Raw genomic sequence first — 15845 nt, 5'->3', positions numbered from 1 at the left:
TTGTTCTCTACATCTGTGTCTCTATCTCTGTTTTGCAAATAAGATCATCTGTACCATTGTTTTAGATCCCACATATATGCAGTAATATATATGATATTTGTTCTTCTGACTTACTTCACTCAATATGATAGTGTCTAAGTCCGTCAGTATCTTTATATATGATCCAATTTTGTTCCTTTTCATGGCTGAGTAATATTTCATTGCATATATGTACCACATTTTCTTTATCCATTCCTCTGTTGATGGACATTTAAGTTGCCTTTTTTTCCCTTAAAGTAAACTTATCATTTGAACAGCAAGTTAGGTGGTCAGCCAGCCTGCTTCCATTTGGTCAAGTCCAGTGGTCACTCCAGTGCAGTCATCATACTCTGCTTTGTGTCACCTTTGAACCAGTACCTCACTGGTCATTACTCCTCAATCTTTTTGGTGATTCTGGGGTCTTACCTTCAATTGGTGAAGTGTTCCAGGGCTCAGGGCCTCTTCACTTTGGTCCTAGATCCTTTCCCCTACACATTCTTCCCCAAAGAGATAAAACATCTGTTTCTAAAAGAAAGAGAAACCTTATGAAGAGATTCCTTCCCCTTGAGACCTATCTAGGACTTCTGAACTAGGAGATTAAAACAACCAGAGAAAGTGATCAGTGGTCATACAGAACAGCGTTCTTAGATTTGGTGAATGCATTGATCCTAGAGGAGATTAGATGGATCTTATTAGCTCAGTGAGTGTCCTCTGCCCTCATCTCTCTGGGAATTCCTGCCAAAGTGGCATCTTTGGTAGAATTCCCAAAGGGAGGAGAGTTCATTGTTGATTAGGGCGTTGATTCCTACTGGAATCTAGCACAGCTCTGCTAGATTTTCACACAGCCCTTGAACGGTGTGTGGTTATCTGGTCAAGTACTTGGTATGGCTCACTAGTCTGTCACCCAATTGTGCATGCCACTGGGTCTGAGAATCACAGACAATATGGAGAAATCTTTACCCACCAGATCAGGAGGAGAATCCAGGCAAAGCTTGACATAGCTGTCTTAGAATTTCCCTAAGAGATGGATATGTTTCTGTTGTAAGTTAAATGCAGGAACTCCAGCATCATTCTTTTCATTTCACATGTTCCTCTTCATTTTGGAGCACGATTTCATAAACTCACTGCCCAGTTATGTTGGAGGGAAATGGATTTATATGTGGTAATATCACATAATTTCTTTGACCATAGGAAAGCACAAGTGTGGATACAGAGGCCCAGCCTGCATGCAAGAGGAGCCTGTAACTTTCCTTACCTTTATTGTGTCCTAGGGATCTTCCTTCCAATTCATTTAATTCACATCAAATCAATTATAAAGAGCAAATGTTTCTGAATGCTGAGGGAGAATATGATTAATGATTATTAACTACAGAGACATTGTTGCTGAATTGCTGTCTCCCAAGTGTACCATTTTAAATGGCAAGAGCCTCCCTGAAAGCAATAACCAGCATTTCCTTAATGAAAAGCCAATGTTTCAGTAAAAGATTTGCTGTGTTTCTGTAGCAACTGCTCTATTCAGCCCAAAACAATGAATCTGAAATATTTGAGTGATTAAAACTTTTAATTAAACCATGTTCTCTCTGGGCATTTCCACTTCAAGCCTGTCTCTCCTCTGCCTTTCAGCGGAACACTATCTCAGCAGTAGCAATTACATGGACTGCATTTCCTCGCTGACAGGAAGCAATGGCTGTAACCTGAACAGCTCTTTCAAAGGCTCTGACCTCCCTGAGCTCTTCAGCAAACTGGGCCTGGGCAAATATACAGACGTCTTCCAGCAACAAGAGGTCAGTCAGTATTTATTTTCCCAAGTGTCTTTACCTTGGTTGTATATATGATGACTTCTAGAAGGAAATCACTCATTGACCTATCACTGTGCTTTCACTGAGCATTTATTCAAGTCTCATAGCTTGTTTTTGCCAAGAAAAATTGTCATTTCTTATTTATTTAGTGCAACGGTAAACACAGGATAGCAGAAATACAGGAAATTGTGCTTGCAAAAACACACATAACCATCCTTCACCAGTTTTAGCTAAAAGACCTAATGAGTGTTGTGATTCACATTAACTTTTGATTCATACTTTCCTGAAGGTTGGCAGCAACTCTGTATTTAAGATTTTATTCTTTCATCGTTGTTATCTTTATTTGTGGCACTTAAAAGTTAACAGCGTCATAGTTATTTTTTGACACCATCCTAATTATATTACTGAAGATTGTTCTCATAAAATATAATGTGCTTTTTATACATGTTAACTTATTAATTTACTGTTTGGGTTTTGTCTGAACTGAGACAGAACTAAGATGTCTTCTGAAACATCCCTACCATGGATTTTGGTCAAACTGATCAGCCATGGCCGTGATGCACTGGCATAAGGAGAAGACCCCCTACGCATGGTTCTTTCTAATCATGTTGTCATATTATCAAGGCACCAGAAACTGAATAGTTCTCTAAATTTATCTATTTTCCAAATCCTGATATCATCCAAGTTTCATGCTAGTTGGCTTTACTTCATGGAAAGAGTACATGCCAGTAATTCCCTGGCATGCATTAGTCAATAAAGAATCTATGATTTTTATTAGGCACTTTATAGCATAAATTTAATGCATTGTCCATAATTTAATTGCTGAACTTTTTTGTTCTTTTCACACCCCCCAAAATGTTGTCGTGTATTTTGGACTTTAGGACAACTATTTTGTTTCCTTTTTTCTAAAGTAGTATTCATTTAACCAAAGATTTTCTAAGTTGAATAACACGTTCATCATCTGTGCACTAAAGAACTACATTTATTTACTTAGTCTTGCTGGTTAGATGCAGGTGGCTAATTGAGAAGCTCATAGCTGAGGAGTTTTAACTTGTTCATGCACATAAGGTTTTAGAAATAAGTAACTAGATGTTATTCGGTGATATCCTGGGTTTGTTTTTAATCTGTATTTCCTATTTGAAGATGCACAGAAATTAATTTAATATGGGTGCTTGTTATCTAGTTACTTCAGAAAGGAAGAAAACATGAAAATATAAAGTCATACTGGCAAACCGCAACCTGCAGACCTGCTGCCTAATTTTGTAAATAAAATTTTGTTGGAACACAGCCATACCAACTCAGTTACCTCATATTGCCCATGATTGCTTTTGAGCTAAATCAGTGGAGTTTGAGTACTTGCAACAGAGACAATATTGGCCCGGTGAGCCTAAACTAGTTATCTGGCCCTGTAAAAAGAGTTTGAGGATCCCTGTAATAGTCTCCACTGGATAGAATTGCTAAAAAAAAAAAAGTATCTCCAGACCTGTTACAAATGATAAATGAAAGGGGTTTTCAAGATCTGGATGTACCCTTCAAAATCAAAGCAGAAAATTTCAAATTAATTGCTATATAATTTGAATAAAAAGTGTATTTTACTATTTTCAGCTGTGTTGAAATGTGGTACTGTTCTCTTCATATAGGATATTTTCTCATATACAGATAAGACTTGGAACAGGAATCCCCATTAAGTAACTGTGTGAGATTTAATATATTGTAAGCAAGATGAAGATTAGCAACTTTCACAGATGATATGTCTGAGTACATTATTGCTAATAGCTGCCGACTATTTTACCCCTTTGGTGAGCACACTACATTATATCTAGGATCATGTTTAATGCCGTAAACAATCCTGTGAGGTATCATCAAACCTGAGTGTCCACAACTAGTAATTGCGGAATCAGAACTTGAACCCAGGCCTCTCTGGCTTCAGAGCCCATTGCCTTTCTGTCCGTCCGGTGGTTTTCAAGGCAGGGTGGGATTATTGGGGTGGTTCCCCCCACACATTTTTGCTGATGCCAGGAAGTACAATTATACTGTCTCTTGGAATACTTCATATATGCCACTCTCAGAGATGGTCAGCTGGACTGAGCCAAGGGAATCATGGGTCTGAGTTACACTGTGAATTCTGCTCTCATTTTTATGTAGAGCACAATTAGAGATACGCTATATGGTATTCTTTAGTCCCTTTTAATGGAGATATACTTACCTGAGTCCGAATCTAAAACTAAGAAGTATTTTCTCTCTTCTGGACGGGTATATATGATTTATCAGGTCACGGAAAACTGCTATTTCTTTTTCCCTTTTTGCTTTGGCTTCCAGGATGCTAAGACCTACGTTTGTTGCAGTAAGAGTAAGTATACAGAGTCTTCTGCTAGAATCATCAGTTTTATTTGACCACCTTTATGACTTAACTGTTGTCCCTTAGGTGTCTGTAACACCACCATTGTTCTTTGGAAGCAGGCAGAGCATAATAAGTATAGCAGTTAGTTGAACTTATACTGAGGAAGAACTAAGTACTTACTATATTGACCATCGATTTACTTGTTCACCCACAGATCGATCTTCAGACATTCCTTACTCTCACAGATCAGGATCTGAAGGAGCTGGGAATTACTACTTTTGGTGCCAGAAGGAAAATGCTGCTTGCAATCTCAGGTGAATATAATTGTTCTTCTTTATATCTTAGAACCTGAAGACTCTCTGCCATGGTCTCAGCCAGTGGGGCTGGTTCTGCTTCCTACCTGGCAGCTTTGTGGTTGTGGTTTCAGAGTGTTTTCCCACTAACAGTGTAACAAATGCTGAGGATTCCCCCACTCCTTCACCAAGGCCCTGCCTGAAAACCTGCCTTGACAAGTGTCATCCCTGAAAACAGATCTCTTCTGAGAGATCTAACCAGAATTTCCCTTTGCAGAACATGGGGATGGAGGAGCAGTTTGAATCTCTGTGTTGCAGTTGTGTTAAGCGCTAACCATTGGGTTCATGAGTAATTATTCTGGATTGGCTGTCATGCTTTAAATACACGTGTCCTTGTAGAGCAGCTGAGATCACTGCAGCAGAGAGAAAGAGAATGTTCTTTGGTACAGCTGGAACCTGGCAGTATTTCTTGTCTTAATGCTTTTTAACTTTCCCCAAAGTTTTAATAGAATTTGTGAGTCACAGAAGAGGGTAGTATCCTGAAAGTAGTCTCAGAATGAAGGAAAATCTGAAGGTCTGTCTCCCAGACCACTGCCTTTGTTCATCTTTTGCGTGTTCTGTGTATTAAGAAAATGCTGTGTGTGTTTACTAGGTACCTCCCATGTGAAAGGAATGGCCAAGAGTCATCCGAGTGTAAGCCAAGAGTCATAACAGTGTACCTCAAAAAGGTATTTAGGGAAATATGAGGAAGAAATTTGGGAGGCAACAAAATAAGGTTATGGAAGATTTTCTGATTAAGTTCATGAATGCCAATTTTATATGTGTGCCAGTCTCTCAAAAAGAGACAGCGAGGGCAGAAGCCAAATGTTAGGTGTGATGAGAAAATTATGTTGCTTTTTCAAAACATCAAATTTGCAGGCTCTGCCTTTGAGGCCAGCAGTGGCATCCAACTGGTGAAAGTTCTTTATAAACAACATTTGCTAATCAAATCATCAAATGAAATTAAAAGCCTCAGTGCTTTTCCATTTTATTTTAGCAGCAGATTGCTTTTCCATTGGATTATAGAAGCAGATCAACCCCACCAACCTTCCTACAGGAAATCTTATATACAGACCTAATATCCGAAGCAGATATAAGCAGAGTTGTCTTGAAATGGGGTAGAAACTGAGCTACTGAGCAGCCTGGTAGGCCTCTCCATGGATAGAGCTCTGTACATAACAGTTTGAGAAGTCTTCTTGCCCGCTGTGTGCCGAAGCAGCTGCACTGATGGAGCTCCATGGGGCGGCCACTGGTTTTCTTGTTCACTCGTAAAATTAGGTTGGTTATAGTGGAAGGAACACTGTTCACATAAGGAGGTCCGAGATTTGCCTCTCCAAGTCATGCACCCTTGGGTGAATTTCCAGATCTCTTTTGATTTTGGTTTCTTCATGAAGATAGACTGGAGTATATGACTATGTCAGGTCACCTTCCACTTCTAAGATCTGTCCTTCCATATGGTATATCATCAGACACAGTGAAGATAACCTACAGTTTTAACAATATCATTAGTAGGGTACTCCCCCTTGTTTTTTGTTTTTAACTATCTGTGGCAGTAGAATAGCTTTCAACTTGTTTACCTGAAAGCTGTTTCAGAAGGCTATTTCTGGACCCAAATTAACTTCATATATTTTTTATATTTCTTTTATTAATTTGAAAATGAAATTAATATACTGCTTGGAACTTTATTAACTCAATCACCATGTCTATACTGTGGGGCAGCATATCTAAATGTGGGGCCGCACATTTATACCATAGAAGTGTTTGTTTCAGAACTCTATACTTTTTCACTAGAGGTCTGTGGAATGTCTGTGACTGTATAATGAAAATTAAGTTGTTTCTTTGTGCAGCAACCCAATTCCAAACTGTAAAGCTTCTAGCAACAAGCAGATGTCTCTAAATGTTTTCATAGTTTCCAGGTAGATCATCAGTACTTTTACTCTGGAATACATTGGTGATGATTCTAGGTCGGTTTTGGTGCGGGGGGTGGGGGGCATTAGGGTGCAAAGCATGAGGGGTTTTCAGTTCTCATTTAAGAAAAATATTTTCTCTAGTCATCATCTTCAGTGTGGTTCTGTTGAGGTTATATCCTGCTTCTACAGACTGCCTCTCAGTGGGGTTTACAGGTCCTCTTGCTTTTAAAGGGAATTAGAAACTTTGAATAAGATGCCTTATGAATGCTCTGTCCAGCAGGAAGTGTTTGATTATTTTAAGGGTGATTTTGGTGAGTGCATTTGTTTGAACCTGGTAAATCATTTTCTCTGCAAGGAGTAAGCTTTTGAGAAAACCCTTCATTGAAAAGCTTCTTTTTCCAGTTCAGTTCCTCTGATAACAAAGACATTCATTTAAAGTCTCAGGACCCTTCACTTCTAGATAGACGCAGGGTAGCAGGGCGGCCTTAGCATTTGTCTTGCGGTTACATAGGTTGGCTAGATACAGAGTTTGCTCAAATTACTTTTTAAAATTTTTGTAGATTTTTAACTTATAATTGAGTTGTTCCTTCACTATCAGGTTTTGGTTTGCTTTTAATCTTGGGCCAGAAGACACATATTTTAATATGACAGGAGGAAATGAGATTTCTCTCCTCTAGAGATGGATCAGAGAAAACAATTTTTGTCCCCCAAATACATGATTTTTGGAAAATTCATGGATTTCTCTCTGAGTATGGTAGTGATTGGTTAACTAAACGCACAGGGACTAAGTGACAGGAAGTTTAGCATCCTATTGACAGGCTTTCCACCACAGCCTCAGGTAGATCTAACATTTCCCGACCTATTCTTTTAGTTTGTGACTCTGTTCAGATCCGCAACAAGATCCTGAGAGCTGCCAGGATTGTGTGAACCTTGGAATTTCAAAGAAAAAGGTTGGTATTTTCTCAAACTATCCCTTAGGCTTACTGAAAAAAATCAGAAGAGGGAGCTTGCTTTTTAATTTAAAAAACAAAACCTAAAGTCTCTTCAGTAGGGCTTTGATCCTTGATAATCTCTCTGAAAAGATTTCTCTGCTTCTCACTTGGAATATCTCTATGTATGTACTCTTAGAAATTACATCTTTAGGGAATGGCTGAAATTCTTCATGATCATTTATTCTCTCAAAAATCTAGTTGATGTGACTTTTCAGAATGAAGTTTTCAATGTCTATTAAATTTTTTTTGTCTTCGAAGGCCCAGTTATTCTCCATGAGCATCTGAAAACAGTGTTTGATCTAACTCCTTTCTTTTCCTTCTCTGTAGTGGGGGAATGAATGTCCTCCTGACTCATGGGTTCTTGCCCCCAAAGAAAATGGAGGCCAAAGAAAGTCTCCTATCTGAAGGTGATAAAACTTTTCCAGGCTGTGTTTAAGGGGAATCATTTATTTTTAACTCTCCTATAAGTTTGCCTTTAAATATATTCAATTCTGTCTTGAATTGTGAATTTTATATATTGTTTTTAAAACGAGATACATGTAATAGGAATGTTATTGCTACTGTGTTTCTATAGGAACTTGAGACACTAGCCATCTGTATGCATGCCTGCATGTGTCTATTGCTTGTAATATGTTCCTTCTTTATTTTCTAAGCTTTGTTTTTCTGTTTAAAAAGTAATTTTGGTATAGACATAAATTGTGAAGGAAAGCTCTGTTCTCTGGCATACCTGGAACTACCAGTTTCTCAGCTTTGTACTCCTGATACCTCAGGTTGTCTCTGCCCAGTGGATGGATCACAGCAGCTTGTGGCACAGTCCTGTGCATCAGGCAGGCAGGGTTTCAGCTTTGTCACCAACAGCCACGTGGGCAAGTTACTTTGTCTGTTTGTAAAATGCAACTTTCTTACCTACAAAATTGAGGCTAGTAATACTGTCTACCCCTTAAGGAGGAGTTAAATAGCCCACAACGAATGTAGGCTGTAATAAATTACTGTTGTTTCTCTTCTCCCCTGAGACCTAAATGTGCACAGGAATGGCGTGTCTCTGCTCTTGCATCACCCCTGTGAGACAGTCAGTTACTTTTTGGAAAGCAGTGGGGTGAAATGTTAAGGGTTCTGGTCCCTCTTTAAGAACTTGGGAGACAAGAGTGTGTCTGGCCATATGACTGTCCCTGGCCACTTCTGACCCTCTGCCATCTGCTTGAGTCTGTTCTCATCCCCAGCATTCCTGTAGCAAGCTGTAGCTTTCTGTAATCTCAGAATTTAGAATGGGGTTGTGTGCGTGAATATGGTTGAAGAAGTACTGTGTACTATGCAGATTATTGAAGGTACTGAATCACATGCTTCACCACCCTCCTAGAGAAAGACAACAGCTTTAAGCATATGAACTATTTAATCCGTATATTTGAGGTAGAATAAATCTGAAGATACATTTGACCCTTGAATCACATGAGAGTTAATCCTCATGTGACTTATAGTCACCTTCGTATCCACAGTTTCTTTGCAGCTTCCACCCACCCTGTAATACTATAGTATTTAGTGTTGAAAAATATCCATCTATAAGTAGACCCACTCTCTTCAAATCTGTGGTATTCAAGGGTTAGCTGTATTTGCGTTTGGTGGCTATCAGAAACACTGCTTTCTAGTCTGATAATTCTGTTTACTTGTATGTATTCATTAGTAATAATTATATCAGTTGACTTGAGGATTTGTGAATGTGTGTGTGGAGGGGGGACAGGGCATTGTATAGTCATACACAAGGTAGGCTGCTTCAATTTTTCACTATTCTGATTAATAATTTTTAGTTGGGAAAAGACAAACTAAACAGCTCTCTAGTTCAAAACTAAATTATTTAAAGCTAAATTCCAGGATCTTATTAGTTTTTCCATGAAAAATCTGGATTCACGTATTGGTTGTTTTCAAATGTATTGATTTCCTTAACTGTTGCTGTTTTTACTAAGTTGATTTTTTTATTCAAGGAAACCTCTCACTGATGTATTTCTTCATATAACTCTTTCTGACTCGAGTGTAGGCACCGTGAGTCAGTAGAGCCACCGGGCTGTGGCTTAACACGTCAGTGTGCTTTTTTGGTATTCTCATGTTTAGGTACGAGGTCCTCTTTTCATGCCTGACTTAAATAATTTAATGATCACTCTGTTTGACATGGATGAGTCTAATGAGCTGTAATAATGTTCTATGTCACTGGTAATACATCCTGTCATATACCTTTCACCAACTTTGATGGTTCCCCTCCCTTTGCCCCTGAAAGGACATTTAGGGTAGGTCAAACTATTTTGTATATTTGGGCTTGAAAGGGTTCTGAGAATGACATATTCCTCAGAGAGTTTATAAACGGCAGTAAAATAATTTGCTGTCCTTGGTTCTCTCAGCTATACATGCTACCTTTCATATCAGACTTTTGATTTTGAGCATTTCAAAAATGTCTTGATGGTCAACTTAAAGGTTTTCCTTTTGCTACCTACTGGACTCCCCCCACCCGCCCCCCCAAACCTACTGCAACACCATTTTCTGAGCTCTTCTGCCAAGTCTTGAAGATTATAGAACTTCTTCCTTGGGTTCCTAATAAGTCTCTGTTTCTCTCTCCAGAACTAAATAAAAACCGAAGAAAGCTCTTTGAACCGCCAAATACACGCACCTCTTTCCTGGAAGGTGGAGCAAGTGGGAGGCTACCCCGTCAGTATCACTCGGACATTGCTAGCGTCAGTGGCCGCTGGTAGCAGTACCCTCCAGGCATATGCCCTCCAACTGTCAAGTTGGATGCAGAAGATCTGTGAACAGCCTTCACTGCACACCGTCCTCAGCATTCTGGGTGTCTGGTATCAGGACCAAAGCATCTTATTCACGCCTGAACTTTGTGCCAAGAAGGAAGAAAAGAGAGAAGATGTTCTTATGTCATCATACCAAATGCCACATGCAGATTACTTTTTTTTCCTAATGGCAACTGGACAGAATTTGCAATATGGGGGTAGGGCTTTATATCCTCTTTTTTATTTACCTATATAACATATGCACTGATTTTTTACTTAACATGAAGGATGAGTTGACATCTGGGATGCCAGAAAACACAGAAGTTATTTTGTTTGCTTTAGTATTTGGGGAATTTTTTTTAAAAATAATCAAAGTGGAATTTTCTGGTACTGCTTTAAAATAATTATTGAGGTCTTTCAGCACTTTACACTTTCTAATTTCTTGTCCTGTGGAAATTATCTCTCTCTCATTTTTATGTCACCTGATGTATTGGTACAAATCAGATTTAGTCACATTTTTCTGACTGCGTTAAACTTTTATTTGAAATAGTACTGGTTTATTAGTTTTTGTGCAGAGTATTCTGTGACTTTGGGAAACCTAAGTGACTCCACTTGGTTATGGACCAGTTCTGTTCATTTATGTCAACATCCTAGATATACTTTATAATGAACCAAGTTCACTGGAACAGGTGCGAGCAAAGAAAGACCAAATGGACTTTGCAATATTAACCCTTTGCAGTCATCATATTTAGCTGCTGCCTTTATTGCTAAAGTGATTTTAATGGTTGTCTGAAGGCAAAGGGCTATTTTTAGTATACTGCCACTAAAGGACACTTATTTATATCAAACTTTTATTTTTAGATATTATAAGCATACAGTACATAACTGATTAAATTGATATCTACTAGAGATTTATGGTAGAGAATGGACGGCATTCAATAACTGGAGCCCTAGATTGTCACTTTATTTAAAAAAGACAAATAATCATCTGACAAGACAGCACTGTTGCCATGAGGAGGAAAAATACATTACTGTCCTTATGTACACATTAGCTGTGCTCCATATGGTCACAGGACTTTCCTAAAACCATATCAGTCTGCTTGAAGTAGACTTGGGTTTCTTGAGACTGGAAAGGTTTTATTTAAGTCTCTATCTAGGGTGACAGTTTATAAAGATAGCAGAGTTCTGAAGGAGGAAAAATAAGACTATTCTGTAAGCGGCTCAACTCATTGTAACAATCTTGATACTGTGAAAGTCCAAGAAATCAGGCAACGTTGTTTCCTGGGTCTTTTCAGACATCTTTTTGTGGATTTATGAAGGGTTTTCAATCCATGAAGACAATCACTAAGTGCCTCTCTTTCTTCAAAGCAATATTATTTCCAAGTGTATGAATTTGCTGGAAAACTTTCCCAGTAGGCAATGCGGTGACTCACCTGCACTGTAATGACTTATTTATGCTCAGTATTCAAGGCTCGCTTCTGCATGGACATAAACCACTGCCACGTGCTCCCCACAGAAGGCGTTAGAGGCGCACAGACAACTGGGGGCTTTCGTACAAATGCGGGCTAATCATTAAAGCAAGAACAGAAACCAAGAGAGAAATATTGCACACGGAAAAACTTTCACTTAAAAAGTACTGGTTACCTTGAAGGCATAGGTAATGGGCCTGTCATAAAGTTATCAATTATAATAGCACTAAGGGGATGTCCATTCCTAAAAGGAACTGCATCTACTTATGGATATAGAACTAAATTGTTCCCTTTGCCAACAGAACAGAATTATGCTGCACACAGGGAACATGGATGCAGGTCAGCACATAGATCTCCCTGACATATATGGCTATATGAACACATCATGCCACACATTCAGCATAGAGTAAGAATTCCAGATTTGTTTCCTGTGCAAAAATACAGCACTCTAAATTTTACCATTTCTTTAATAAGATCTTGGTCCCCGCAAAATAGTCATTTGGAGTCTTTTCCCAACTCGCCACCATGCATTTGCAACAGGAGGAAGATGGAATGAATTTGCAGTATAGAGTGGATATAGGTTTTATGAACAGTGCTTTGATATTATGCCAAAGGGAAAACTCTCCCAATTAAACTTAGATTAAATAGAGTGGCTAAAAAAAATAAAAACACTGGAAATTACTTTTCTCACTTTCTCGATGCAATGAAGGGAATATGACAGTACAGTATACGGTGTTGTCAGTGTTATATGATGCACAAAATATTTGGGTTATTTGAATAAATGTTTTTAATCAATCTGTGCCTTAATAGTGACCGGTTATCTGTAAATATAGAACAGATACAGATTGTATTTTTGTGTGGGTTTTTGTCCTTTTAGTGATTTTTTTTTAAATGAGAGATGGGATTAAACATTGAAAACGGGAATTTTTCTAAACTAATCAGTTGTTATATGAAAAATAAATTTATATAACCCCTTTGAATTGCCCTTGCTACATGAAATGTGTCTTTGTTTGCTAACTTTTCTATTCTCAGCAGAATTGAAAGACATTTCTGCAAGTAGAATTAAATATCCACTGTCCATGCTCTTGTTTTGCATTTGACAGTCCTCATTTTCAGCAAAAAACTAAGGCACTTTATTTTAGCCAGAGAATCCAGCACCAGTAATCCATCATTGTTTCTGTGGCCATCAACAGGTACATATAGAAAGAGTAAGATGATGAAACAGGTTTTATTCTTATTCATTCTTCTTTTTTAAAAGTACAGACTCAAGTGTACGATCGCTTTGACAACCTCACCCATCAGCAAAGGAGCTCCTTACTAAAGTGATGCCGGGCTTCCTGACCCAGGTTCCCATTTCAGAGACTGACTATGCCAGCATGCTGAATGGTTATTGTGCCCTGCTCTGAGATTGTGTCTGAACTTACTCTCAAACAGAATGGATACTGGACTGTTAATTCTGAGATTTGTCTAAATCTCAAAGAAACCTTAGCCCGCCACCCATTATACTCCCAGAATTATCCCCAGTTACCTGTGCTGATGGTTCTTAAAAATTGTTTCTAGCACAATAGTTCTTTTGATAACTGAAATATTTCTGTGAACCCAAGATTCCAGTATTCCTTCATTATACAAATACTTAAATGAGGGCTAAGTACCAGGCCCTGTTCTAGGAACACCAGTAAATGAAACATAAACCCTTATCCTCACTAAACTTATATTTGAAATGAAGAAAGATGGAACTGTTGAAGAGGGATTGAAGGATGAAACACCTACCCTTCAACACAGGCCTCCATGCATTTACAGCTTTCCAAGGGAACTTGAGTGCTGTCTAGAAATCATGCTTTTTGACAAAATGATTGAAAGTACCCATCTCATAGAAACAGGCTTGTGCCTTCAATGCACGATATTATTCACAGCCTCCTTTCCTCCTCTGTCTACGTTTCATAGGTTTAATCACATTCTTGAAAGGAGTGCGTGATCAAAAGTGATGGTACAGCTTCATATGATGATGCATCACTTCTTAGATTTGACTCCAGGTGACTCTGCCATATTTAGAAATCATATTTACCTTGAAAGAACATGAGGTTTTTACCCCTGAGGATACTCTGAGAATGCAGTCATAGAGAATGGTATCACCAAGATGTGACAGTTCATTCCTCCTTCACTTCCCCTAACTAAAAGAAAACCTAAAAACTATTCATGGATAAGATACCAGTAAGAGGGGCTTGCAACAACCAGCCCTTGGATCTTGGCAGTCTGAGTTCCTATCAGCCGTGCCCAAGTAGTAGTCCCAAGCAGCGGCTTTGCTCATCTGCAGAACCAAGAAGGTAGAACAGTCTGACCAGGGAACTCAGAGGGGTGCAGGTTTGGCTGATTCAGGGCCTCAAAGGAGGAGTTCTTCAGGCTCTGGAGCCTGGTCTGCCCCACCTTCTGTAGATTATGACTGCCCACCCCATCTGCAAGGAGGGCTGGCAGAACACCTTGAAGTGGCTGACTAACCCGGTAGTACTCAACCTGAGAGGAAGAAGGGCAGAGCTGACCTCAAGAGCAAAGCAAGCAATCCTGTTTGACCAGGGACCCTGGGCCAATTGGATTGGCTTGAGTCAATACCACAAACAGAGAGACTTACTGTCTTGGAGATGCTCCTCCCAGTGCATTGAAGAAGGGAAATAAATTCACAGCTCCTTTGGGCTTTCTGATCAGGGAACCTAACCAGAGCACAATGCATAAGCCCTTCCAATAGTCCTGCTTACAGTGTTTCTTAAAACCCATGAGCCACAACCTATGGCTTTTCCCATCTGCAGAGCAAAACTGGTGGCCTCACCTGACCAAGATAATCGGTGTACACTTTTGCCAGATTTTGGTCCCCAAACCCATTGCCTGTGTCCTGTCCAGCAATCCTGCAAGGCAAGCTACTTCATAGCCCCACCTACTGTTGAGTAAAGAGCTCAGTCATGACCATTTAGCAAGTATCACCTGCAGAACCAAGAAGGTAGCGCAGTCTGGCCAGGGAACTCAAAGGGGTGCAGGTCTGCCTGATTCAGGCCTCAGAGGAGGCATTCCAGGCAAATGTGGAGCACATCCTATCATATCCCTTGTGCAGGGAACCAAGCAGCAGTCTATCCAACTATTCTCAGCTAGTGGCACAGGCCTCACTCCTACCTTAAGAGCCCAAACAGTTGCCTTGCCACAAATAGATCCTTAGCAGCTCCCCACCTGCCCAAAGACCTTACTGATAAACATGCCCAGAAATCCAACTGAACTGACTAATGAAAACTTACCTCTGCCAAGGTGAACCAGCAAAGTACGGAAAAGGAGACCACTTATGCAAATAAACCAGTGTAAGAAATCAAGGATCATAAAACATTACGTAAATATATGACACCATGCAAGGAAATTAATAAATGAAAAGCTGTTAAACATCAGGCAAAGAATTGAGAAGAATTGTTTTAAAAAAGTTTAGTGAACTATAAGAATACACAGGCAACTCAATGAAATTAGAAAAGTAATCTAAGGATGGTCACAATAAAAGAAATGGTAAGAACCTAACAGAAGTAGAAGAAATTAAGAATAGGTGGCAAGAATATACAGAAGGACTATACAAAAAAGGTCTTAGTGACCCAGATAACCATGATGGTGTGGTCACTTACCTAGAACTAGACATCCTGGAGTGTGAAGTCAAGTGGGCCTTAGGAAGCATTACTATGAATAAATCTCATGGAGGTGATGGAATTCCATCTGAGCTATTTCAAATCCTAAAAGATGATGCTGTGAAAGTGCAGCACTCAAAATGTCAGCAAATTTGGAAAACTCAGCAATGGCCACAGGACTAGAAAATGTCAGTTCTCATTCCAACCCCCAAAAAGGGCAGTACCAAAGAACGTTCAAACTACTGGACAATTGAGCTCATTCCACATGCTAGTAAGGTTATGCTCAAAAACCTCCAAGCTTGCTTTCAGCAGTATGTGGACTGAGAACTTCCAGATGTATAAAATTGGATTTAGAAAAGGCAGAGGAACAAGAGATCAAATTGCCAACTTTCACTGCATCGTAGAAAAAGAAAAGGGGTTCCAGAAAAAATCTGCTTCATTGACTATGCTAAAGCCTTTAATTGTGTGGATCACAACAAACTGGGGAAATTCCTTAAAGAGATGGGAATACCAGATCACTTTACCTATATGCAGAGTGCATCTTGCGAAATGCTAGGCTGGATGACTCATAA

At 39.3% G+C, this 15845-nt stretch overlaps 1 protein-coding gene across 1 annotated transcript in view; it reads left to right on the top strand.

Annotated features, from left to right (window-relative positions):
• LOC120865383 (protein bicaudal C homolog 1) overlaps positions 1-12476 on the top strand; it is a 354738-nt gene extending 342262 nt beyond the window's left edge. Inside the window, exons 19-21 of the mRNA XM_040242641.1 lie at positions 1642-1802; positions 4373-4472; positions 9997-12476. Coding sequence (XP_040098575.1) covers positions 1642-1802; positions 4373-4472; positions 9997-10127 — 392 coding nt within the window. The 3' untranslated portion in view covers positions 10128-12476. The remainder of the gene's footprint in view (positions 1-1641; positions 1803-4372; positions 4473-9996) is intronic.
• The last annotated feature ends 3369 nt before the right edge of the window (positions 12477-15845 follow it).

The sequence above is a fragment of the Oryx dammah genome, unplaced genomic scaffold, assembly GCF_014754425.2.
Source record: "Oryx dammah isolate SB20612 unplaced genomic scaffold, SCBI_Odam_1.1 HiC_scaffold_6, whole genome shotgun sequence".
Classification (NCBI taxonomy): domain Eukaryota; kingdom Metazoa; phylum Chordata; class Mammalia; order Artiodactyla; family Bovidae; genus Oryx; species Oryx dammah.
This window is presented reverse-complemented; position numbering and strand designations above follow the sequence as displayed.